Source organism: Oncorhynchus mykiss, chromosome 27 (assembly GCF_013265735.2).
Source record: "Oncorhynchus mykiss isolate Arlee chromosome 27, USDA_OmykA_1.1, whole genome shotgun sequence".
Lineage (NCBI taxonomy): Eukaryota > Metazoa > Chordata > Actinopteri > Salmoniformes > Salmonidae > Oncorhynchus > Oncorhynchus mykiss.
The window spans coordinates 5,502,868-5,529,174 of NC_048591.1; the positions used below are offsets into that span (position 1 = coordinate 5,502,868).

A 26,307-nucleotide genomic window follows, 5' to 3' on the forward strand; every position below is an offset into this window, starting at 1 on the left:
AGTTAAACGCAGATAAATGACCACAACTGCCTCCTCCTCTTCCTCCTCCTCCTCCCACCATCTGTGTTTAGAGCAAATCCATTTTCTCTGGTTTGGTTAAAGCTCCGATCCACAACACTCACTCATCGAGTACTCCTACGGAGGGAAAACACGTCTGTCTCTGAGCAATGCTAGTCATCACACACAATACATAAATATGTTTGACATTATTTGAAAAGGCTTCATCCAACATATTTCTTAATGTTGCAGGTGAAACTTTGATGCAGATTCTAGAGTATCTTTGTTCAGTTTTTTTGAGTGTGAAAATGTATACTTTACTATAGGAATAATAGTGCTGCGACCTTAGGTAAGACAGAGGCCAACGGAGTTGTGGCTGGTGTGTGGATGGCCTTCAGAAGTTTACCAGAAGTCAAACAGGGAGATCACGACACCTCTGGATGAAAAGGGGACGTAAACAAAGAGGCTGTTGATGCTTCCACTTCCTGTATGGCTTGGCAGAATCCTTACACTGTGTAGTGATAGGTTAGCAGATGAAGGGGCCCCTGTTCCCAGACAAACCAGTGAAATGTGACACACGTTCAGTTTAGGCAAAGTAACAATTCTGAAGTCAACAGAATGTATCATATTAGATTGTTCTGTTATGAATGACCAAGGTGAAGGAAATATATTTTGTATCTACAATGTAATGTATGCAAACAACAGCCATGAATACAGGCATGGGGGGAAATGGGGGGATGTGAAGTAAATTGTCATCTTTTGTAAAACAGAGCTTGTATTTTGTAAAACTGATTCCAAGGATTTTACATGGGTGTATCCCCAGACAGATTTTGTTCTCCTTTCCAACCCCTGAATATGGGTACTTATTTTGCTACTACAGAAGCAGCAGTGGACCATGCCTTGCCTTGTTGGCTTTCACATGATAGAATACAATGTGCAGTATTTTTGTGAGACAAATGATTTGATCTAAATTACAGTAGAGCCGTATGGTCAATGGACAGTCTGGTAGTAGTGAGATGAGTGGCCAACCTAAGACACAGCTGTCAATAATGTGATTAGATTGGGAATTTGTTCCTGCATTTCTTTCAGCCCAGCACAGACTAGTCTAGCTGTGGTGTGTAGGCTATGGTAGGTTACGTTTCACAGTCAGTGGGTGGATGGACAATTCTCATCATTGTGTCAGAGCTTGCGCACATGAGGAAGGGTGGAGTTTTATAGTTGACATGTAGAGGAGAAGAAAATGGAAAAACATCCAAACGTTTCCTCCAATCACTCATTGTTTTACTACTAGGTCATGTGACATATGTTTACTGTGCATGTGACCATTCCTGAAATACCTAGAAGAGAAGAGGCTTATATTGAAACGATATGTCATAGCATTGTCACACCCTGATCAGTTTCACCTGTCCTCGTTATTGTCTCCACCCCCTCCAGGTGTCGCTTGTTTTCCCCAGTGTATTTATCCCTGTGTTTCCTGTCTCTCTGTGCCAGTTCGTCTTGTATGTTTCCAAGTCAACCAGCGGTTTTCCCGCTTTTTGCATTCTCCTTTTTCCTAGTCATCCCGGTTTTAACCTTTGCCTGTTTCTGGACTTTGTACCCGCCTGCCTTGACCACGAGCCTGTCGGCCACTCTGTACCTCCTGGACTCTGATCTGGTTTTGACCTTTTGCCTGTCCATGACCATTCTCTTGCCAACCCCTTTGGATTAATAAACATTGTAAGACTCCAACCATCTGTCTCCTGTGTCTGCATCTGGGTCTCGCCTTGTGCCTTGATGAGCATACTCATTTAGAACATGGAAGTCATGATGAATGCAGTTAAGACCCGCGTTGCTGCGATATCGTAAATGACGGCCATGTTGTGGGTTTTGAAACAATAGTCTTACCGTCTCTACCACTGATAGGTTGTGTTAGCCTCATTCCTCTGAGGTTATTGATGGTAAGTCAGTTTATGCTTACATTATAGCTGTCATCAGCTCTTCCCTTGACCATTAATTTAAAAATGATGTAAATATGCAAATTATACAAGTAAAATAGTCAGATTTGCTATATATTTGTGATGTACAGTATAAACAGAGAAGATGCCGGTGTCATCTTTTCGTCAAGATAAATCTCAAGAATGAGTGCTCTTTACCTGTAATATAATACATCCTAGGCAGAGGGTTTGGGAAGATTGGGATGACTCAGTTTGGAAAATAAAATAGACTGGGACTGAGTAAGGAAAAGACAACACAAAAAAGTGCCTGGATGCCTCCCCCTTTCAGTTCCCAGGGACTGCAAAGACCCTAGAAGACCCAAGAGAGTAACCTTTTGACTTGGCTGACAGAGAGGGACAGAAAGTCAGGATATTCTCGAATTTTGTGAAGGGACACAGAAAACCCCCACATAAGGTGTTCCAAACAAACATCCTGCTTTTTCATTCAGGATCTTCACAACTTGAGACCTGCATAACTTATTTACCTCGAGTAGGTGATGTTTTGGAAGTGTTTTCTTGACGGTTGTCTTTGTTTCCCTTTACATTAAACTTTAGACCCATGACAATCTTAATCTACGTGTCACGATCGTTTAGAGATGGATTGGGCCAAGGCGCATCGTGCATAGAGTTCCACATGTTTATTAAAATGAAACTCACCAACAAAAACAATAAACCGCAAACGAGACGTAACGACTGGAGCGCCCACAGGCACTACACAAAAACAAGATCCCACAAACTAAAAGGTGGGAAAAAGGCTGCCTAAGTATGATCCCCAATCAGAGACAACGATAGACTCTCTGATTGGGAACCATACCCGGCCAACAAAGAAATAGAAAAACTAGAATGCCCACCCAAATCACACCCGGACCTAACCAAATAGAGAAAAGAAAAAGGGCCCCCCCCCCCCCCCCCAAAGATGTGGACTCCGGCCGCAAAACCTGACTCCATGGGAGAGGGTCCGGGTGGGCATCTAGCCTCGATGGGGGCTCCGGTTCAGGATGTAGACCCCGCTCCGCTCGATGATCCCTCCGCTTCAGTGGAACTGGACTGTGGATCGTCGCGGGAGGCTCCGGACCGTGGATCGTCACCGGAGGAACCGAACCGTGGATCATCGCCGGGGACTCCGGACCATAGATCGTCGCTGGAGGAACCGGACTGTGGATCGTCGACGGAGGCTCCGGACCGTGGATCGTCGCCGGAGGCTCCGGACTGTGTATCGTCGCCAGGGACACCGGACCGTAGATCATCGCTGGGGACTCCAGACCGTAGATCGTCGCCGGGGACTCCGGACCGTAGATCGCCGGAGACTCCGGACCGTAGATTGTCGCCGGAGGCTCCGGACTGGGAACCCTCGCAAGAGGCTCTGGACTGTGGACCGTCGTTGGAGGTTCCGGACTGTGGACCGTCGTTGGAGGTTCCGGACTGTGGACCGTCGTTGGAGGTTCCGGACTGTGGACCGTCGCCGGAAGCTCTGGACTGGGAACTGTCGCCGGAAGCTCTGGACTGGGTACTGTCGCCGGAAGCTCTGGACCAAATAACCAAATAGATTTGGCTCTCTAAGGTCAGTGCGTGACATTACGTCTGTTGGGAATAAACACACTTAAATGTTGTCCTTGAATCCGGTTGCCCTGTCATGTCCCCTTTGGCGTATAGTCTAGCCTAGAACCCTCAGCATATAACCCAGCGTACCCTGGTCCCTGCATGAGTGTGATTGATGATTGGACAGAACTCCTGTTTGTTATCGCGCTCGCTCTCTGTGGTGGAAAGAGACTCTATAGCTCATGATCTAAGGAGAGCCTAGAGGAAGGAAAGAAGGAAAGAAGTCATTCTTTCCAGGCCAGGCCCAAGAGCAAGTTGTTTTGGGGTTATCTGCTCGAATGAGTGAGGGCCATTGTCCAATGCGCACAAGGGTGGGAGCACGGAGTGTGCGCAGGAGTCCTTTTTTTTTGCTCAACTCTGTCACTATAACTTGGATTGTGACAAAGGGACACTTTGATAAGAGACGCAAGCTTTTGCAAATCCCTGTCTCCATGGTGATTACATGTAATTATAGGCTATTAACCATTAAACATCCCACAGACAGTGTTTCAGGGTATGTCCAGTCCTACCCAACGCCATGAAGAGTGAGAGAGTGATTTAGGCTGTTCTTTGTCCAAAGTCCATCCAGCTGTAACTGAGTTAACTCAGTTTATCACATCTGTGATGGCTATTTTTGGAACGGCAAAATTTGCACATCTCTGGACTCATTTCTAAAATGTTAAAAGAAGCATAACATTGAGCATTCTAACATTCTAAATTACATTGAGCTAACAAGTGACCACCGTGTCAACCTTGTAGAGCCGTTCCAATGGTCCTGGGAAGGAGAACTTTCACAGACCAGGAATGTCATCCTGGGGGACTTCCACATTCAACAGTAGTCTTACTTTTTCAGATCTTTCTCTTTCTCAGTGAGTCAGTGCCTCAGCCCCCCCCCCCCACTCTGTTTCTGTGTGTCTCTCTTTCTGTCTATCTTTCTTTCTCTCTCTCTGCACATGTATGGCTCTTTCTTACCCCTGTGGGCTGCTGTGGTATGCAGGGTCTTAGCCTGGGTTGTGACCAGTCTGCTCGCCAGTGATTTCTACTGTTTGGAGTTTGTGTTTTCCCATAGAAGCTTCTGGTCTGCTGATTACCCCCTGTTCGCTGTCACACCCTCTCCCAGTCTGTGAATATTAATAGTACTCTCCTCCAGTTACACTGGCAGGCTGCCAAAGTCAACAGAGGATTAGATGGTCGCAATACAAAGCTACCCGAAAACTAACCACAAAGTCCTAAATGAAAAAAAAATACTGTCACACATCTCAGAGATAGAAACGCCTAAAGGTCAAAAGAGGAAAGTTAAATAAAGTATTTGGGGTTTAACTGATTTCCTTTCCTTTCACATTATGTCATGAAACTATAGTGATTTGCCACATGAGAAATATAAAAGTGATATATTACTTAATTCTTATATGAGTTATTGATAATAGTTCAAGCTTATTTGATTGCAGACAGTGGACAGTAAAATATGAATAAATGACCATTCATTCTAGTTAACTTTTCCCTGCTTGGAGAAACAAAGAGTTGACAAGATCATCACAACACCCAGTTGTTAAACAGCCATTTAACGCAGACCAGGGGACGCCACCCATCAGATCACTTCCTGTGTTAAAAGGGGTGACCCTCTTTTTTTACAGCCAGAAAATGTGTCCTTGGCGGGTCCCCTCGCCTTGTAGGAAATGTGTCAAGCGGTTTGCTTATTATTCCCTGGGACCCATCCTGCTGGTTTCTGTTGTTCTCCAATCTGGGACACATTTCAATATTGTTTGTTTATTTTACCCAGGGCCTCTGACGAGACCGTTTCCATTTTGGCCCAAGAGCAGGGATGGGCAACTGGCGGCCCGGATGTAGGTGCGCAGACCCATGAGCCACTATGGCCCAGCATGATAAGTTGTGTTTTTTTGTGGCCCCCACCTCCATCAAAGTTGGTCATCCCTGCCCTAGAGCATGATGTTGTAGATAGTGGGACTGTCGTCACTGACAAATGTTCAATGTGTGTGTGTGTGTGTGTGGGGGGGGGGGGGGGGGGGGGGGGGGGGGGGGGGGTGCTCATGTCGGTCATCGGCTGTTTGTCTTGTAGAGACACGTACCTCCATACTACAGATAACCCTCTGACTGGGTTTTGTAAGAGTATGGAAAATAAAACATATTTTTCTTGGTTAAGATGAAAATCTAGAACAATACACTCCTCCTTATTGGGAATGCCCCTTTGGAGCTGAAGTAAGTAGCCCTGTGCCTTGGGGTTGTGATTGAGTGTCACACTTATCCCTAGTGGAATGAATCCCAGATGTGAGCTTGCTGGAGGGGTGTATCTACTCTGTAAAGTCTAAACAATAATTTAAGAGATGAATTTATAAGTGTACTGAGGCCATAATTTTTTTTGGTTACCTCATTGATGGGTTTATTACTGGTTTATTACTTTGTTTTTGTGGATAAAATAACCAAAGGCAGGCAAAATTGCATGACATGTATGCCTAATCGTCATCTGAGATAGTCTGGTGGTCGCATTGTAATCTCGGCAACCCAGAACCAAATCTCGCCAGGTAACCTATAGGATGCACGTGCACCCCCGCAAAATTATGATTAGTTCAAAAACACCTGTGAGGCAAAAAACAAACAGTGCACCAGTAAAATTGTTCCGCATAAGCCTGATATCCCACTGCCTCTCAACAGATGTAACAATGTAATGTTACTGATGGTACTGCAAATGAAGCATTTGGTCCAGCAGTAAAACAAACATGGGAAGCTAAGTCCTGCCCCCAGACAAACTGTTACCATAAAAGGCATAGAGTACAAAGAAACACAGCGGACTCTTAATAGGCTAAAGAAGTAACTGAACTCATGCAACTGCTCTTCCTCCATACTGTGACATTAATTGCTTAAACAAATGGTGTCTTTGTTGGTTCCAATGATTCAATCTGTTTCCCATGATCATATCAGTTCCTTTTTGGCATCTGCTCTCCTTCCACACTTCCATACCCTCAGCTGGAGAGGATGATCATCAGACAAGGAAGGAAACTTGGTTGAAGTTATTGTTCAGAAAAACCGAGTTTTTATTTGTCATCCTATATCAGGTGAGGTAATGGGAAGCTCAACACACAGAGTGCGAAGGGAATTTGAGTCACCCTTACAGCGTGCATGAAACGATGGCTGTAGTGTATGATTAAAGCCCAGTTAAAAAAAAGATAAAAAGATAAGTTGCCTAGTCAAAGACCTAGCCCACTAAACGTACTTTCATTTAATAAATGAAATATAAAGTTCTGATTAAAATGTTACTGTAAATTAAATTAAATGTATTGAATGTTGTTTCATCAAATATTTTTTCCAACTGCATTGGCTTCAATTAAGGAAATACATTTTAAACCGGTTGAATTTACATACATGCGTCCTGCTTTTGACCGTGATGCTGACAGGCGCAAAAAGCTCGCCGACGTGATTCATTGGAGGAGAAGGTCATGTGACCAAACCGTTACGGTGGCCAGCGTGTAAATATGTAAATAACAATTTCACTTATCTTGCATTGGATTATGGTGGACTTTGAAAAGGGAGATGAGAGATACGTTATTGACGACGGGCCATGAGTAAATGTAACATTGTGTGAGCCTAAGACGGAAATGTAATTTAGCAAGAAAAGTTTAACTACTAGCCAGCCCGAGTTTGAAAGTAAACGTACGCTGATTACAGTGCCTGCATATGTTTGCGCTTTAGCCAAAACAAACGCGGTTGCACAGCTGTTTATTTGAAATTGCAAGTGGAATGTGCCCTACCAACGTGTTTGGCAGGTAGCTATGCTAGCTAGTTAATAGAGCTAGCATTGTTATGCTAGATCGCTAACTAGTTTAGCTAGCTGGCAAATTGTACCGAACGAAAAGTGGACAACGCATCCGACAACCTTATCTAGCTAGCTATATCTAACCTTTACATTACCAGACAAAAAAAACGTGATTTTATCAAGACAGTGAAGCAACTCGAGTAAGAACTTTGTCATGGGTCTGGTGAACCTAGTCTTTTGCACCATTGGGAAATGTTTCAATTTCATATCTTTACTCCTGGACCTAAATTTCTTAATAGTCCATTCAGTGATACGTCTCCTGGCGGCATGTATCACCTTTGTGAATAACCTACCCATGTTACTGACCAACTCAATTGTGAAGTGCTGGAACTTCACTGTGTTCTGCATGGTCACCATGATGGACAGCGTAACACTTTTGGCCCAGGGCACAGTCAACATGTTGGGGCGCTGGCTGCACCTCTTGGGAGGTGTTCTGGAGAGTTTCAAAATGGTGTGCTACTTGTCCTCACATGTTCTCCTGCGTGTCAGGGATCTGTTCCACCGTGGGCTGCTGTGTGGCCACTGCTTGCTGCAACAGGTGTGGGAGGGCTGTGGCATTGCGGTCAGCCTGGTGTTCTACCTGGTCAACACGGTGGTCAACCTGCTGCTCATCGGGACACAGAACGTCTACTCAGTTGTAGTCAGCATGTGGGAGGCAGTTTCCTGCCCCCTGCAGAAGGCTGTGGAGCTCACCCTCACACTCTTCACCTTTCTGTACAGCAGCCTGGTTGGCACCTCAGTCGTTCTCTGGACTCCCATCAGGCTGGCCCTGGAGTTCCTGGGCTCGCTCGGACACATCTTCGTCAGCGTCTTCCTCCTGAACATCTATGGCCTCATTCTCACAGCGACCATTGTTGTCACCGCCACAGTCTATATGAACCCTGAGCTGACCAGTCTTGGAGCCCGGCGCGCCTTCGGTTTTGTCAACTCTGTCCCCACCTTGCATCTCATACAGAGGGCGCTCCATCGCCTCTACGTGCTGGAGAGGGGCGTGTGGCAGAGGCTTCAGCGGCAGGCCAGCCGCCTACACCAAACGATAACACCAGTCTACAGGAACATCAGAGTGAGGGGTGACGGCCACGCCAGGCAACCTGAGCCCAGTGACAGAGAACAGGCGGCTCTTACGGGCAGTAGGGAAGGAGACGCAGCACCACCCGCTGAACATGCTGCCCGGCCACGCCAGCTAATGGATGACCTGTGGGACCTAGCGTACCCCAGCTCCAGCAGCACAGACAGGCCTTTACAGAAACTCTCATCGGGGGAGGGGTGCTCCAGCTCCAATGGTCCCCCGGCCGACAGCCTACTGACTCTGCTCAAGGAGCATGAGGAGAGGAAGAAGTGCGTCATCTGCCAGGACAGCACCAAGACAGTGGTGCTGCTGCCCTGCCGCCACCTGTGTCTGTGTCGGGACTGTACTCACATACTGCTGCGCCAGCCCATCTACCAGCAGAACTGTCCGCTCTGCCGCCATATGATCCTTAATACCATGGATGTGTATCTCTGAGGGACCAAATGGGGAAGGGGCATTACCCAGAGTGCTGCATTGTTAACATGTTGAATCTCAGGTTTAGGATGTGCAGAGACTATAGGCTACATCTACACCTGCAGTACATTGCAGCTCAGACGCACGCTATCCAAGTCCAGTGCACTGTTGAAATGGCCTATCGTCCGTGGCTGATGTCATAAATGATGCCTGTTTTTTTTTCAGACTACCATGACAGTGCTTGCCAAAATGTTTATACTTGTTTGTTCATATTACTGAACACTTCATGTTCTATACACTTCATGTCGTTCCAAACTGTGTGTGAACCTAATAAGGAATGTTTGCTGTATAGCAGTTAATTTACTTTATTCAGCATATGTTCAGTTTGAAAGCATTCCATTGGCAGTTTAAAACACTGGAGACAATACCGTACGTACCAAATGCTGTCGTAAAAGCACATTTTGTAGCTTATGTATAGGTTTAATTGGTGACAACCTCTCAAATGCAATTTGTCAATAGCCAATATTGTTCCAAGCAGTTCACATCCAGAGACCCATACAAAGTGTGAAATGGTTTTGTATTGTAGGAAAGGGTTAATTTCATAAGCTATGGTTGTCTAAAAATATCAGTGTCAGAAATTATTAACAAGATCTATCTGTCTTGTCATATGAAAAAAATGTTTGTTTTGTTCAAATTATTATTCCATAATTTTTGTCACTATAGCCAATTCTTTCCACTATGCTGACTCATGAACACTACCTAATTTATGCTCCACACAAGGTTTATTCATCTTTATAGTTCTTCAAATGTTTTTAACTTGTGATCAAACATTGACATGTTCACAATTACCACCATTAGTCAGTAATGGGTTCATAATTCCTTGTTTCAATTTTGTCTCTTTGCTCAAAATAAGTATTGATCAAAGCTCTGTGAAATGCCATGTTGAAGATTTACAGCACAAACTGCAATGGTTATTGAATTAGATTGCAAGTGTTGGAGAAAGGCCTGTTAAGTGACAATAAAAGCAAAAGGCTGGTGAGTCATATTTGATATGCCTTTTTTGGGCCAAGGTTTCATAAATGTTGGATAGGCTCTGCCCGTAATATATTTTGGGGTCAAACACGATGGAGTGACTTCAATATTGTAACAGAGGAGCCAGAACGTGAACCATAGTGTCACTGATGTCCTGTGACTGTCTTAGTCTCATTGACATTGTGTAGCCTATAATAATTTCCCACTGTCTTTGTTCCAATCAGAAGTCTTAACATTTGTTATTTCAACAAATGCTGTAATCACTCATTCAATACTTTGCCTTTTATCTAGTCCCAAACCAACATTTTCCAAAAGGCCTGCCATTTTCTTAACACACCATGTAAAAAATATAATAACTATAAAACCAACAATGGTCTATGATGTGAAATATTGATACAAATCTGGAGAGAGAAAAGGTTGGGCCCATGAATTATCTGACGTGACATTATATTGATACAATATGAAAAATGATTAGGCATATTATATTTTTGATGTCCAGAGTAAATTTTAGATTATATTCTGAGTTGACCTCTTTTCCCAAAGCCCTTTAATCATTGTGTGACTTTCCTGTCTACATATACAGTGGACTCTTACCACAGACCACACATGTTGCCACTCACATGGCTTATTTTGTCTAGGAAGACTGACCTGTGTATCCAGGGGACATGGCACAAAGTTATGGACGTTGCAATAAGCCATGAATGGGGTAGCAGGTGGTTAAGAGTATTGGGCCAATAACTGAAAGGTTGCTGGTGTGTCATGTACACATTTACTTTGTTTTATAAAGGTTTCTGAATGTGGCCATACTCACGAATGTGAATGACAAATGTCTGTGAGACAATAAACGAACAATCTTTCGGTATTGTTTTTCTGTTGTGAAAAAAAATGTATTTGATGCATTCTCACTATTTACTTTGCATCCCTGTTCAGAGCAGTCAATAGACTGGGTTTTTGTTACAGATTGGGTTTACCAGCTTGTGTGAGCAAACCTAGGTTTGCCACAATCCACCAGAAAGAGATCTGCGCCACAGCCAGTTCTGTTTTACAGGATGCTTTGCTCATCATAAGAGATCATATCAGCACAAGATGCGTCAGCATCTTTGAGATAATCAAGGCTATTATTTCCTTGTTGATAAAACCATGTTTAATGTATAATAGATTCCGGTCCTCTTGACCAATGAATCCCCAAATAAGTGTTTGACATTACATGCACCAGACATTGGTAATGTCTTGAGTCAAACTCCGAAATGATAGGGCAATGTTTCCGACATACATTTTGAACTTGGATTAGTTAAAAATTCCTATTTCTTATCATTGCTATGCCACCATTGCCAAGATTTATATTTTGATCCACCACTCAAGTTCACTAAAACTGCTAGATTGTCTTGAAAACCAAGTAGGATGGGGATGTTGAAGACTCCATATAAATGTAGCCATTATGCTAACCCTGGTGATAGTATCTCTGAATGTGAGAAAGTAGCCATCCCCTGCACCAGACTTCCCCATCTGTGAGGAGAGGGAACCAGTGAAGAGCAGCAGCTGGGGGTGATGGGTGTAGGAAGGGGTCAGGAAAGGGGGCTCTACTGGACATCGGGGACCACTTCCTCCAGGAACTAGTTATTCACTAGAGTTTTGTGGTTTATAACTTCTGGGACTTAATTCCCAAAGTCTTTTCTAAATATATCCCATCTGTGACATGTAAAGTGTTGGTTCCATGTTTCATGAGCTGAAATAAAGATCCCAGAAAAATAAGCACAAAAATCGTATTTAAAAAAAAATGTGTATGCGCACATTTGTTTACATCCCTGTTAGTGAGCATTCCCCCTTTGCCAAGATAATCCATCCGCCTAAATGGTGTGACATATCAAGAAGGTGATTAAACAGCATGATCATTATACACGTGCACCTTGTGCTTTTCACCTTAATTTAACCAATAAGGCCAGTTGAAAACAAGCTCTCATTTACAACTGCGACCTGGCCAAGATAAAGCAAAGCAGTATGGCAAAACCAATAACACAGTTACACTTAAACAAATGTACAGTCAATAACACAAAATAAAATAAAAATAGAAAAATCTATCTACAGTGTGAGCAAATGTAGAAGAGTAGGGAGGTAGGCAATATAGAGGTGGAAATAATTACACATTAGCATTAATACTGGAGTGATAAATGTGCAGATGATGATGTGGAAGTAGAGATGTGTAAAGGAGAGGGAGGGTAAGTAATACTATGGGGATGAGGTAGTCGGGTGTGCTATTTACAGATTGGCTGTGTACAGGTGCAGTGATCGGTAAGCTGCTCTGACAGCTGATGCTTAAAGTTAGAGAGAGATATGACTCCAGCTTCAGAGATTTTTGCAATTCGTTCCAGTCATTGGCAGCAGAGAACTGGAAGGAAAGGCGGCCAAAGCAAGTGTTGGCTTTGGGGGTGACCAGTGAAATATACCAGCTGGAGCGCGTGCTACGGGTGGGTGTTGCTATTGTGACCAGTGAGCTGAGATAAGGCGGGGATTTACCTAGCAAAGACTTATAGATGACCTGGAGCCAATGTAGTGAGGGCCAGCCAACGAGAGTGTACAGGTCGCAGTGGTGGGTAGTATATGGGGCTTTGGTGGTAAAAACGGATGGCACTGTGATAGACTACATCCAGTTTGCTGAGTAGAGTGTTGGATGCTATTTTGTAAATGAAATCGCCGAAGTCAAGGATCGATAGGATAGTCAGTTTGATTGGCAGCATGAGTGAAAGAGGCTTTGTTGCGAAATAGGAAGCCGATTATAGATTTAATTTTGTATTAGAGATGCTTGATGTGAGTCTGGAAGGAGAGTTTACAGTCTAACCAAACACCTAGGTATTTGTAGTTGCCCACATATTCTAAGTCAGAACCATCCAGAGTAGTGATGCTAGTCGGGCGGGAGGGTGCGGGCAGCGATCAGTTGAAGAGCATGCACTTAGTTTTACTAGCATTAAAAACAGTTGGAGGCCACGGAAGGAATGTTGTCTGGCATTGAAGCTTGTTTGGAGGTTTCTTAGCACAGTGTCCAAAGAAGGGCCAGATGTATACAGAATGATGTCGTCTGCGTAGAGGTGGATCAGAGAATCACCAGCAGCAAGAGCGACATCATTGATGTATACAGAGAAAAGAGTTGGCACGAGAATAAAACCCTGTGGCACCCCCATAGAGACTGCCAGAGGTCCGGACAACAGGCCCTCCGATTTGACACACTGAACTCTCTCTGAGAAGTAGTTGGTGAACCAGGCAAGGCAATCATTTGAGAAGACAAGGCCATTGAGTCTGCCGATAAGAATGCGGTGATTGACAGTCGAAAGCCTTGGCCAGGTCGATGAAGACGGCTGCACAGTACTGTCTTTTATTGGCGGTTATGATATTGTTTAGGACCTTGAGCTTGGCTGAAGTGCACCCATGACCAGCTCAGAAACCAGACTGCCTAGTGGAGAAGGTACGGTGGGATCCGAAATGGTTGGTGATCTGTTTATTAACTTGGCTTTCGAAGATTTTAGGCAGGGCAGGATGGACATACAGTGGGGAGAACAAGTATTTGATACACTGCCGATTTAGCAGGTTTTCCTACTTACAAAGCATGTAGAGGTGTGTAATTTTTATCATAGGTACACTTCAACTGTGAGAGATGGAATCTAAAACAAAAATCAAGAAAATCACATTGTATGATTTTAAAGTAATTAATTTGCATTTTATTGCATGACATAAGTATTTGATACATCAGAAAATCTGAACTTAATATTTGGTAGAGAACCTTTGTTTGCAATTACAGAAATCATACATTTCCTGTAGTTCTTGACCAGGTTTGCACACACTGCAGCAGGGATTTTGGCCCACTCCTACATACAGAACTTCTCCAGATCCTTCAGGTTTCGGGGCTGTCGCTGGGCAATACGGACTTTCAGCTCCCTCCAAAGATTTTCTATTGGGTTCAGGTCTGGAGACTGGCTAGGCCACTCCAAGACCTTGAGATGCTTCTTACGGAGCCACTCCTTAGTTGCCCTGGCTGTGTGTTTCGGGTCGTTGTCATGCTGGAAGACCCAGCCACGACCCATCTTCAATGCTCTTACTGAGGGAAGGAGGTTGTTGGCCAAGATCTCGCGATACATGGCCCCATCCATCCTCCCCTCAATACGGTGCAGTCGTCCTGTCCCCTTTGTAGAAAAGCATCCCCAAAGAATGATGTTTCCACCTCCATGCTTCACGGTTGGGATGGTGTTCTTGGGGTTGTATTCATCCTTCTTCTTCCTCCAAACACGGTGAGTGGAGTTTAGACCAAAAAGCTCTATTTTTGTCTCATCAGACCACATGACCTTCTCCCATTCCTCCTCTGGATCATCCAGATGGTCATTGGCAAACTTCAGACGGGCCTGGACATGTACTGGCTTGAGCAGGGGGACCTTGCGTGCGCTGCAGGATTTTAATCCATGACGGCGTAGTGTGTTACTAATGGTTTTCTTTGAGACTGTGGTCCCAGCTCTCTTCAGGTCGTTGACCAGGTCCTGCCGTGTAGTTCTGGGCTGATCCCTCACTTTCCTCATGATCATTGATGCCCCACGAGGGCCATGTATCGCAAGATCTTGCATGGAGCCCCAGACCGAGGGTGATTGACCGTCATCTTGAACTTCTTCCATTTTCTAATAATTGCGCCAACAGTTGTTGCCTTCTCACCAAGCTGCTTGCCTATTGTCCTGTAGCCCAAATGTAGCCCAAATACTTGTTCTCCCCACTGTACATAACATTCTATTAGTTGCAAGAATTTTGTACAGTAATTTAAATGGAAAAATTTGAAGTTTTGAATCCGGCGTTGTTTTGCGTATCAATTCATAAACCATGTGCCATGGAATGGGTACATCGAAAATCTCTTCCCAACTATAGCTTAATTTATATGGCACAGCTGTCAGTTTTTTGGTCCTTAAATGAAATTGGTATATGTTTTTATTCATCACACTTTTCTTTAACCATTTATGTTCTTTAATACAGGGCCGACATACAATTTCCTTCATTTTTTGCCCTTCTACTTGCCTCTTCCATTTTTGTGGTAATGCTGCAATTAATTGGTTGTAATTTTGGGTAGAGCAGACATTTCCATATGTCTGTGTTAGCTGCATGTGTGACATAACTCCACCAGTCCTATTTATGACATCATTCACAAGAAATATACATTTTTTTTAAATTTCTTCGAAAAATACCATTTTTTTTATCAATTAGTATATTTGAATTTAACCACAATATTTGTTGTATAATTTGTTCTGTCTTTTCAGGTGGATTAAACTGAAATTGCAACCAACTTTCTAAGTATTGTTTAAAAAATAAAGATATTTTGGAGATTATTTCCTTTTCAAACAACCGAAAGTGGGCCGGTGTAATCTGAATAAAGGGAAAAAGGCCCTTCCTGAATATAGGATGAGACATTCGTACCAATTTACTAGAGAACCAGTTTGGATTTAAGTATAACTTCTGTATGACTGAAGCCTTTAGTGATAGATCTAATGCTTTAATATTTAATCATTTCTGCCCTCCGAATTCATATTCGTTATATAAATAGGCCCTTTTAATTTTATCTGGCTTGTCGTTCCAAATAAAATGGAATATTTTATGTTCATATCATTTCAAAAGCAGGTCACCAAGTGTAGGAAAAACCATAAGCAAATAGGTAAACTGGGATATGACTAAAGAGTTAATCAGGGTGATTTTTCCACAAATAGACAGGTATTTTCCTTTCCATGGTAGCAAGATCTTAACTATTTTTGCTTTCTATAAAAATCTATTGGAGTGAGATCATTTCTTTCTTTTGGAATTTGTATGTTAAGTTTCAGAGAGTTGGTTCTTTTTTTTTTTTATAATCCACCATGACTTTGAGAGAGGATCTGGGGCTCCTGTTCCTTGGAGCTTGAGAGGCCGTGTACATCCTAGACCTAATGGACATCTGGAAAAAGGCTGTGGTAAGAAACGTAGTCTAATAAAGCTCAGGTAACTGCCAAAATGAAGGAGTGGTCTCCTCCAGGATGACAGTGCCCCAATCCACAGGGCACGAGCGGTCACTGAATGGTTTGATGAGCATGAAAAGGATGTTAGCCATATGCTATGGCCGTCTATGTCATCAGATTCCAACCCAATTGAGAACTTACGGGAGATTCTGGAGCGGCGCCTGAGATAGAGTTTTCCACCACCATCAACAAAACACCAAATGATGGTGTCGCATCCCTCCAATAGAGTTCCAGACATTTGTTGAATTTATGCCAAGGCGTATTGAAGCTGTTCTGGCGGCTCGTGCAGTCCCAACGCCCTATTAAGACTCTTCATGTTGGTGTTTCTTTTATTTTTGGCAGTTACCTGTGCGTGGTATTTTCTGCTCTCCAGAGCGCTCCTGTAGATGTGAAGCTCTCTGTTGTTGCAGGTCTACTGGCAGGTCTCAGAGCAGCAGTAAAAGGAATGCAAGACCAAGGGGGGAAAAATCAGAAGCAAGTGGATTCTATGATGCAGCATCTCTCAATATACTGATAGATGTTTTAGAAACAAACCACATAATTATACAAACCGTATCCTATTCCAGTTGGAATGCTGAGACTGTATCAAGACCCTTAAGACTCTGGACAATTTGGATGTTTGTTTGCGGGACCCACGCCTACAATATCACATACAGTGCCTTGCGAAAGTATTCGGCCCCCTTGAACTTTGCGACCTTTTGCCACATTTCAGGCTTCAAACATAAAGATATAAAACTGTATTTTTTTGTGAAGAATCAACAACAAGTGGGACACAATCATGAAGTGGAACGACATTTATTGGATATTTCAAACTTTTTTAACAAATCAAAAACTGAAAAATTGGGCGTGCAAAATTATTCAGCCCCCTTAAGTTAATACTTTGTAGCGCCACCTTTTGCTGCGATTACAGCTGTAAGTCGCTTGGGGTATGTCTCTATCAGTTTTGCACATCGAGAGACTGACATTTTTTCCCATTCCTCCTTGCAAAACAGCTCGAGCTCAGTGAGGTTGGATGGAGAGCATTTGTGAACAGCAGTTTTCAGTTCTTTCCACAGATTCTTGATTGGATTCAGGTCTGGACTGTGACTTGGCCATTCTAACACCTGGATATGTTTATTTTTGAACCATTCCATTGTAGATTTTGCTTGTCATTGTCATCATTGTCTTGTTGGAAGACAAATCTCCGTCCCAGTCTCAGGTCTTTTGCAGACTCCATCAGGTTTTCTTCCAGAATGGTCCTGTATTTGGCTCCATCCATCTTCCCATCAATTTTAACCATCTTCCCTGTCCCTGCTGAAGAAAAGCAGGCCCAAACCATGATGCTGCCACCACCATGTTTGTCCTTGAGAAAACTGAACTGTATCTTATTTCAGAACCCTCCTTGGTACACTTGGACGTTGTCCCCGAGAGCATTAACAGCCTTAGCGGGGATGACAATGAAGTCTGTTATTTAGTGAAGAGGCCATGGAGTTTGACCTGCCAAACCAGCTCAAGGTTTCTCGAGTGGCACAGGTCTGCAAGGTACAGTTGTATAATATGCTCTAATGTCATCATCTGATATAAATGTGTTGGCTCCACTGACACCAAGCATGTCTACCTCTATGTGGTTGGTTGGTTGGTGTGTATGGGGACATGGGTGGCCAGAGGACCCTACAGAGGAAGTGGACATCCTACCTGAAGGCTCTGTGCCCTTGGAACTTTTAGCCTGCCAGCTAACATTCTAGACATCTTCCTCCTCAATGACCAGGACTGGAAGAAGAGCGTGTTTTATGCAGATTTTTACGCCTCAGACGTGAGTTCTGCTATTCCTTTAATAGTACATACTAGTAGAAGTGCTATACTGTCAATTCTGTAAAACAAAATATCATCAAAGATGAGCACATTACGAGATAGATTTGAATGTGTGTGGAATAATCAAAGATGTTTTGATGATTGTAGGACCACGTTGGACCAGTGTTCAGTGTTGATGACATCGGCCAAGCATTTTGGGGAGGGTAGGTTTTTGACTCCAGTGACAATCTGTAGAAGGCACCATCACTTCACCAAAGGAAACATACTAATTATACTGTTTCTTGACAGAGGGATATGCATAGATACTGTCAGCAAAGAGCAAAGGCACATCTGAGAACAAGAGTTGTCAATCCTAATGTATCCTTCGTCAATCCGAATCCTAATGTAGTTATCATCAATGGGATGGCGCTATTTGGCAATGACATACAATGTCCAGAGTTCAGTGACAGACTAAGTGACACAGAATTTTAAGGAGGGCGCACACAATTGTATATTTAAATAGTTCAATCTCATGGAATAGTTCCCTTCTCATTCCCGTTTCTGAGTGCAGCACGTGACCTGTCCTAAGTGTTCATCTTACTCACACCGGAGACAGGCGTTCACAGTTGGCTCGGGGCCTCGTTCTAAAAGGAAGTGTAGGCCTATCTCTGCTTCAGTTTCTCTTACCGTTATGCAGCACACACATTCCATAGTTCCTGAGCCAATGGGAACTCTTTAAAAAGCTCTCTCAATGCCCATGCCCCCACACAGTAGGGCCATGGACTGCTTCAAACTCCAAGATCCCCCTTCACTTTGTGATGGATTCGAAGTAGAATAGGAATCTAGGAAAGGATGCATTGCATAAACATTTGTCCATGAATAAGGCGACGAGAGGAGAGTTTATGGGCTGGAGCCGGGCTGGATGAGGAAAATGGAAGTGGGCCATAAGTTCATGTCTTTGTAAATGTAATTTAAACATTTAGCTACTGTTGTTATAACCAGCAGGGCACTTCAACCCCTAAAGACTGTTATCTTACATATTCTACCAAGATAAATTGGCTCACAAATAACTTGTGAATTCTTATATTTGAGGCACTTGGTAACAGATGTTCCCTCCAGTTCCCTCCATGTTGCCTCCAGTAACCAATGGGCACAAATCGTTTTGAATGAGGCACTGCTGTGCTGTGGTGATACAACTCTGCCATCATGTGGACAAAGGGACTCTCCTTCTCACCATAGGATCAATGAGAAAGTTACTCTTACCATTCTATATCAGTAACCCCAGGCAGGCAATAGATTCAGCTTCATAAAGGTTTTTAAGACACAAGATCTGAATGTGTTGTGATACAGTATCTTTGTATTTTTTTTTATCTTGTTCTTTGACTTTCCTCCTCTTAGACACTCACCCATGCTTGCTATGTCAATGAATGACATCACTGTCTCATTCATCACTGTTTGGCATTCTTGCTGTCAGAGAGAGAGGGGGAGAGATTTACAGGGCCTGAACTAATGGAAAAGAGTGACGTGAATAGTGAGAGGAAGATTGTTTAACTCTCCGTTCCCTCATTTCTTCAGGGCAAAAACTATTGAAGTGTATTTTGGGAACATCCTTTTGCCCAAGAGTTTGAGGCAAATGGGGGAAAATATGAGTTCATTGTCTCAAAGTGAGAATATTTAACAGTTAGAGAAGCATTCCACTGGTTTTGGAAGCGCAAGGTAAAGAGTGTCTGCCTGTAGCTAAGAGTCTGTCAATGTACTTTGAAGTTTAGATCCCCAATGGTGAAACAGCCACCTCCATGTGCAATATTACAACAACAAAGAAGTCACTGAAATCAAAGCACACTGTTTTTCCCCCTCAGACATCATAGCACGCACAATAGAAGAGCACAATATATGACGCAATTTTTTTCATCATGCTGCGCGACTTCTCCTCACCTTGAAAACAATAACAATGCTGGTGGGGCGGCTGTGGCACTAGTTCCACCTACTGTGAGTTCTGCTTTAATAAGAGAGGAGCCCATGTGTTTGGTGATGCCATTAGACTGAAGTAAACAGGGGCCTCGGTGGAAAATAAATCCACGCTGATAGTCTCTTTTCACTTTTTTGGGGGGTCTTCTTGGATAATAAACATTATAATCTTAGAAGTAATACAGCACCATTATACTGGCAGACAAGCTGTCGGCTTGTCATTGAATCATAATCATTCATATGTAACGTGGAACCAGGCATATTGTCCTTGTTGAGCACATCGTGCCTGATGTCCACTCTCTTGTGGGTCCTTGTTTGTTGTGATGCCATAGATGTACTTACCTGGCCACAGTATTAGGTATTAAAGCCAGTCATGAGAGTTGACATTTTTATTGGTGACATAACTGAGGGCTGCACAGACAGATACGTTAAAAGATTGTGAAAAGCCTATTTTAGGGCTTACGTTTGAATACTTTACAACTCTTTTTTTTTTCTTCCACAAAAAACTGTCTAAGTACCATGACATCAGTCAGTGATGTCACAGTTGGAAGTCCTAAACAGCTCACATACCTGTATGATGTCTTCTTGAATCCTCTTTACCTCTCCACCACTAAACTGAATATATAACCTTCTTATGTTGCTAATTCCTACCAACTGCAGGAGCCAACATGTCTCATTTAAACCCCTGTCCTTGTTTGTAAAGGCAAAAAAACAATGATGCATGTAGATCAAAAACTGTGTATTCACCATCGCACAGCAGCAGTCAAATAGCTAACCCGAAGCACAGCTGAAAGCACGACAGTTCACCTGATTCATCATCACAACTCATCAGTATGGTATGTGCCATAGTCTACTGCTTAATGTGTTTATGCAAAGACCAGAGTTTCCTTCTAAAGAAGCCACGAATCATGTAGAATGGCAGTAAATTTGTTTAAAATGTTGAAATATTTTCTGAGGCAGGACCCCCAGCCCCCATACTAAACTTGGTCCCCCCCAATGTCTATACCCCTTCGCCCTTGGCGAAGACAGCAGAGTTTTTCCAGTCTGAGTACACCAAGAAGCCAGTGAAGGTGCTGTCAGTCTTAGAGCTGGAGTAGAAACCACTGTACTCTCCCAATGCCATCTGTACCCACACCTGGTCGCCCGGGATGAGGTGCAGCAGCGAGCCCCCGGACAAAGACGCTGGCTTGGGCCAGTTCCCATAGAACTGGAAATACGACGCCATCGTGTGACCGTTTTTCATCAGGTCAAACTGCAGGCTGGCCCGGTAGACGGTGGCGTGGACCGCAAAGTAGTAGACGCCGGGCACTTTGCAGGTGAAGCGTCCTGTTTCCATGTCGTAGTCGCCCTGCTCGTTGAGTATTACCTTGTCAAAGTGCACAGCGTCTTCCGCCGCCACGGGCTTGGTGCGGCCCTCGGACAACTTGGCGCTGAAGGCTGATTTGGGAGCAATGGCGCACTCCCCCGACTGCCCCCTGTCTCCTTTATCTCCAGGGTTCCCCTGGTCTCCAGTGAGGCCCCTAAAGCCTGTGTCACCTTTAGGGAGAATAGGGCAAAGACACAGTCCTGTTACTACTGTTCATTCAATAACACTTGAACCAACAGTAAACCAATTGAACCAAGGAAAGACTCATGGATCATTATAGTCCACAGTATGTTGTAGAAAGTATGGTGCCCTGATGTGACTGTACCTGGCTCTCCCCCGACTCCCTTCTCTCCCTTCTCCCCAGGGGCAGAATCACGCCCGTCCCTCCCATCTCTTCCTGGTTGGCCAGCACCTCCGTGCAACCCAGGGGTGCCTGGGATACCTGGGTGTCCCGTACACAGACTGGGCGGTATCTTGTTGTCTTCTAATTGGTTGGAGAAGTTGACCAGTAGAACGGGGAGGAGGAGGAGGGGCCATAGCTGGAGTGATTTCATTTCAATGCTACTATGTAGAGGAGAAACATTCTCTGTCAACATAAAGGAATAGAAAATACATTTTCTACTTGATACTCTTTTCTCTAGAACTGACTTTTCAAGGGGATCCACATAGTGTTCCATCCGTGAGTTTATAAATAGATATGGAGTTCATTGATTTGTTCTGCAGATGATAGGAAAAGCACCATACCGCAAAGGTTACATAAATGACAAGGAAATCTAGTAACACAAACACTTGAACCCATAAATGCTATGTGCTGAAATGAGTGGAAATATCCTTCAAAGAATGATGATATGAAATGAGAGCAGAAAGAGAACATGTAATATAGTGTAACGTATCATATAGTAGAGATTGAATCAGCTTTTCTTATGGACATATTCATGTATTGTGAATACAGACTTGGACTCTCACTCAACTGGACACATCTAAGAGGAGGGGTCAGATGACCGGGAGAAAGCATGCAACTGGAGAGAGGGAGTAACCATCTAAAAATATAACAGAAGACTCCTCATACCACGGACACAAAGCATTGGGAGTATAGGCCCCCAGTACATTTAATGAGAGCGTACACCTATGGCCGACAGGCATTACACCTTTTTAAAAGGAGCAATCAGATAATGACCATACCCTATATCTGCTTGTAGCTGTTGGCATCAGTAACCTGCACTTCAGGAAACTTGTTTTCTCCGTTTTTAAAACAGCTGTTTCACATTAAATGTTAAAGAGAGCAGCAGTGCCAGAATGGAAGCAATCATTATTTACACAGTTCAAAACAAAAGCTCAGTGTTAATCCCTGCTTTCCTTTGGCGTGAGTTCAGGATCATCTTGTCCGTCCCGTGCGTGCGTGTGTGTGTAAGCCTGAGCGTGTTGAATTGAGGGAGAGTGTCTCCGCCCCCTCCTTTAGCAGTGCTGGGAAAGAGAGGAGCCAGCTGTGAGAGAGTATGTCTCCAGACTAACACTGTTGGCTACCATGGGACTGCAGCACAAGGACAAGCCTCACAAGGCCTGAACATACAGACACTGGGAACGACAGGGCATGTCTCCAGAGAACCTCACAATCAATTTGCCGATAGCAAGAGCGGACCCTGTGGTAGAGAGCTGTGCAACTTGATCACACAACATTATGCTCACATTGAACATTTGAAATCACTGCCACAGCATATGCCCATATTCAAACATCCGTTTTAGCCATACCATAGAACAATCGTCGAATAAGGACTTCCAGCGTGTAGTGTGCTCTACTACGAGCAAATATTACTTTAAGGCCAGAAAAGACCTTTGATAAAAGATGAAATCCTCAATGCACTGTCTTCCAGGTTATTTTCATCTCACTGCCACCTTCGTGAGTCAGTGGTATATATTTCGGCCTCAGCTGCTGTATTCTTTATGGCAGCATTTAAAGACCCGTGCAGAGCAGAGAGGGCTGGCCTGTGGAGAAACTAGCCAAAAGCTGTGTCAGCATTCTGAGGAAGAACAGACAGACAGGATAAACACTGGATTCTGAGACGCTGCAGACCTCTGTATCCCTATCCCCTATAATGACCACCAACTCCCATTTTGTTTGCGTGGGAGTACGATATGCAAAGTACAGTAATACATTGGTATGTATTGTTGCAACTTTCTGAGCAACTAACCATCCAATAACATACAGGGGATGTTAGCAGTATCACAAAGAATCCCAGTATAAAACGTTTCTGATAAGGATAGCAGCAGTGTTATCACTGGTTCGAAAAAATGTATGCTATTTGAATATGATAGCCAGTGTGACGAATAGGCTACATTATTTGTTACTTCAATAAGACATTTATATTCCAATTACATAGGAATTCATCAACACATTTACAAAACAAAATGAGTTGCCTATGAAACATGCACTCCTCCATTCCTTTACTGACTGTTTGTGTGGCAGCAAAATATTCTCAATGTAAAATAGATGATTTTCCTTATTGTAGATCACGTTGAGCCACCCCTACTCACAGCAGACAGCAAACATATACAACTATTTTCAATCAGGTATTATTTGAAGAAAAAGTTTACCAGTCAACGTCCAAAAGTCCTTAGGAGCAGCCGTCTTTGCCTTGTGCTGAAGTGAAAACAGTCAAAGTTATCTTTGCTGCTTTCAGCCAAAGAGCCTGGGAAAAGAGGAGAACTCTCAGCCTGGGAAGGAAACGGCAATGAAAGCAAATTAGAAAGAGGGAGGGTGGGAGACAGAGAGGAAAATATAGTGAGAGTAGGAGGGAAATATTTGAAGTCTCCCCAGCACAAATAATGAAGAGGAAAATAAGTCTTCAATAAGTCAAACAATAAGATCAGGATCAGAACAAGAGAGATGTTGAGAAATCAGGAAAGCGAGGGAGTGGGGAAAAGGAGGTGCAGCGAGGATAACAAAGGTTGGCAGATTACATACGATTTAAAGATTTGAGACTGGAGGAATTTCTTTCCCAAACATAAACAGTGGGAGAAGATCAAGGGGTTGTGGTCACTGGTCAGGGACATGTATCCACTATACACTGAGTCAAAGTCCTGGAAAACTTGAGCAATGCTGTTAACTGCTGTTACAGCCTACTGTTACAGCCTATATTGTGAACTCCTCAAAAAGCAGTAAGGCCTTCGAATCAGAGGATTCTTAATTATTAGCCTTAACGCCGAGACAGTTGATCAGTTTTGTGAGAGTTAAGAGACAGGGAGAGACTTGAAGTTATGCTATGTTATCTTAGAGTGAAGCAACATTTTTCTTTCTTCCGATTTTCTCCCGAAATTGAAACAATAGAGACTTTGGCTGGAATCCTCTCCTCTTGTCAGTTTTGAGCTGATTGAGGAATGTGAAATAAACATCCCACATCTCACTTAACCATTTGCAGCCATTCTTAAAGAGGATGTGACCTATTTTACTGAACTATCACTCACTTTGATTGCTGTCTCTCCATGCACACCAGCATGTACAGTGGGGAGAACAAGTATTTGAAACACTGCCGATTTTGCAGGTTTTCCTACTTACAAAGCATGTAGAGGTCTGTCATTTTTATCATAGGTACACGGAATCTAAAACAAAAATCCAGAAAATGACATTGTATGATTTTTAAGTAATGAATTTGCATTTTATTGCATGACATAAGTATTTGATCACCTACCAACCAGTAAGAATTCCGGCTCTCACAAACCTGTTAGTTTTTCTTTAAGAATCCCTCCTGTTCTCCACTCATTACCTGTATTAACTGCACCTGTTTGAACTATATAAAAAACTACTGTCCACAAACTCAATCAAACAGACTCCAACCTCTCCACAATGGCCAAGACCAGAGAGTTGTGTAAGGACATCGGGGTTAAAATTGTAGACCTGCACAAGGCTGGGATGGGCTACAGGACAATAAGCAAGCAGCTTGGTGAGAAGGCAACAGTTATTAGAAAATGAAAGTTCAAGATGACGGTCAATCACCCTCGGTTTGGGGCTCCATGCAAGATCTCACCTCGTGGGGCATCAGTGATCATGAGGAAGGTGAGGGATCCGCCCAGAACTACACGGCAGGACCTGGTCTATGACCTGATTATACATTATACATGAAAATCTCTGTCTGTAAACAATTGTTGGAAAAATTACTTTTGTCATGCACAAAGCAGATGTCCTAACCGACTTACAAAAACTATAGTTTAACAAGAAATTTGTGGAGTGGTTAAAAAAATTGTTTTAATGACTCCAACCTAGTGTATGTAAACTTCCGACTTCAACTGTACATGTGATATGAGTAATGTAAGATATGTAAACATTATTAAAGTGGCCTTCTGGATGGTAGCGGTGTGAACAGGCAGTGGCCCGGGTGGTTGATGTTGTTGATTATCTCCCGGTGATGCGTTGTGCAGACCGCACCACCTTCTGGAGAGCCTTGCGTCTGTAAAAGTTTGTCAGGGTTTTGGGTGACAAGCCAAATTTCTTCAGCCTCCTGAGTTTGAAGAGGCGCTGTTGTGCCATCTTCACCACACTGTCTGTGTAGGTGAACCATTTCAGTTTGTCTGTGATGTGTACGCCGAGGAACTTAAAACTTTCCACCTTCTCCACTGCTGTCCCTTCGATGTGGTTAGGGTGGTGCTCCCTCTGCTGTTTTCTGAAGTCCACGATCATCTCCTTTGTTTTGTTGATGTTGAGTGAGATGTTGTTTTCCTGACACCACACTCCGAGTGCCCTCACCTCCTCCCTGTAGGCTGTCTCGTCGTTGTTGGTAATCAAGCCCACTATTGTTGTGTCGTCTGCAAACTTGATGATTAAGTTGGAGGCATGCATGGCCACGCAGACATGGGTGAACAGGGAGTACAGGAGGGGACTGAGCACGCACCCTTTTGGGGCCCCAGTGTTGAGGGTCAGCAAAGTCGAGATGTTGTTTCCTACCTTCACCACCTGGGGGTGGCCCGTCAGAAAGTCCAGGACCCAATTGCCTAGGGCAGGGTCGAGACACAGGGCCTCCAGCTTGATGATGAGCTTGGAGGGTACTATGGTGTTGAATGCGGAGCTGTAGTCAATGAACAGCATTATTACATAGGTATTCCTTTTGTCCAGATGGGATAGGGCAGTGTGCAGTGTGATGGCGATTGCTTCGTCTGTGGACCTGTTGGGGTGGTATGCAAACTGAAGTGGGTCTAGGATGGCCGGTAAGGTGGAGGTGATATGATCCTTGACTAGTCTCTCGAAGCACTTCATGTTGACAGATAGTCACTTAGTTCAGTTCATCTTTTCCTTCTTGGGTACAGGAACAATG

The 26,307-nt window shown here is 43.6% G+C and overlaps 2 protein-coding genes across 6 annotated transcripts; one reads left to right on the forward strand and one right to left on the reverse strand.

Moving 5' to 3' along the window:
* Window positions 1-2,949: 2,949 nt before the first annotated feature.
* LOC110507053 (E3 ubiquitin-protein ligase RNF26-like) lies at window positions 2,950-8,881 on the forward strand. The gene is made up of 2 exons (XM_021586933.2): window positions 2,950-3,235; window positions 7,617-8,881. Exons 1-2 carry the CDS (start codon window positions 2,950-2,952, stop codon window positions 8,879-8,881), a joined length of 1,551 nt encoding a protein of 516 aa, XP_021442608.2.
* Window positions 8,882-20,012: 11,131 nt separating this feature from the next.
* Window positions 20,013-23,933, reverse strand: c1qtnf5 (C1q and TNF related 5). 5 transcript variants are annotated; one of them, XM_021587350.2, is made up of 4 exons: window positions 23,597-23,932; window positions 22,836-23,022; window positions 21,330-21,565; window positions 20,013-21,174 (listed from the first exon to the last, which is right to left on the reverse strand). In XM_021587350.2, exons 3-4 carry the CDS (start codon window positions 21,556-21,558, stop codon window positions 20,639-20,641), a joined length of 765 nt encoding a protein of 254 aa, XP_021443025.1. In that variant the 5' UTR covers window positions 21,559-21,565; window positions 22,836-23,022; window positions 23,597-23,932; the 3' UTR covers window positions 20,013-20,638. The 5 variants fall into 5 exon arrangements, with proteins under 5 accessions (XP_021443025.1, XP_021443024.1, XP_021443026.1 ...); XM_021587349.2 differs by having other exon boundaries at window positions 21,330-21,568; XM_021587351.2 differs by lacking the exon at window positions 22,836-23,022 and having other exon boundaries at window positions 21,330-21,590; window positions 23,597-23,933.
* Window positions 23,934-26,307: the final 2,374 nt, after the last annotated feature.

Bases quoted from the DNA above. Each gene is read 5' to 3' on its own strand.
- LOC110507053 (XM_021586933.2), top strand. From the start codon at position 2,950: ATGGGGGCTCCGGTTCAGGATGTAGACCCCGCTCCGCTCGATGATCCC. The intron at 3,236-7,616 runs GTAGATCGTCGC...ATTTCTTAATAG, and splicing joins ATCGCTGGGGACTCCAGACC to TCCATTCAGTGATACGTCTC.
- c1qtnf5 (XM_021587351.2), bottom strand. From the start codon at position 21,558: ATGAAATCACTCCAGCTATGGCCCCTCCTCCTCCTCCCCGTTCTACTG. The intron at 21,175-21,329 runs GTACAGTCACAT...TTCTCCCTAAAG, and splicing joins GGGAGTCGGGGGAGAGCCAG to GTGACACAGGCTTTAGGGGC.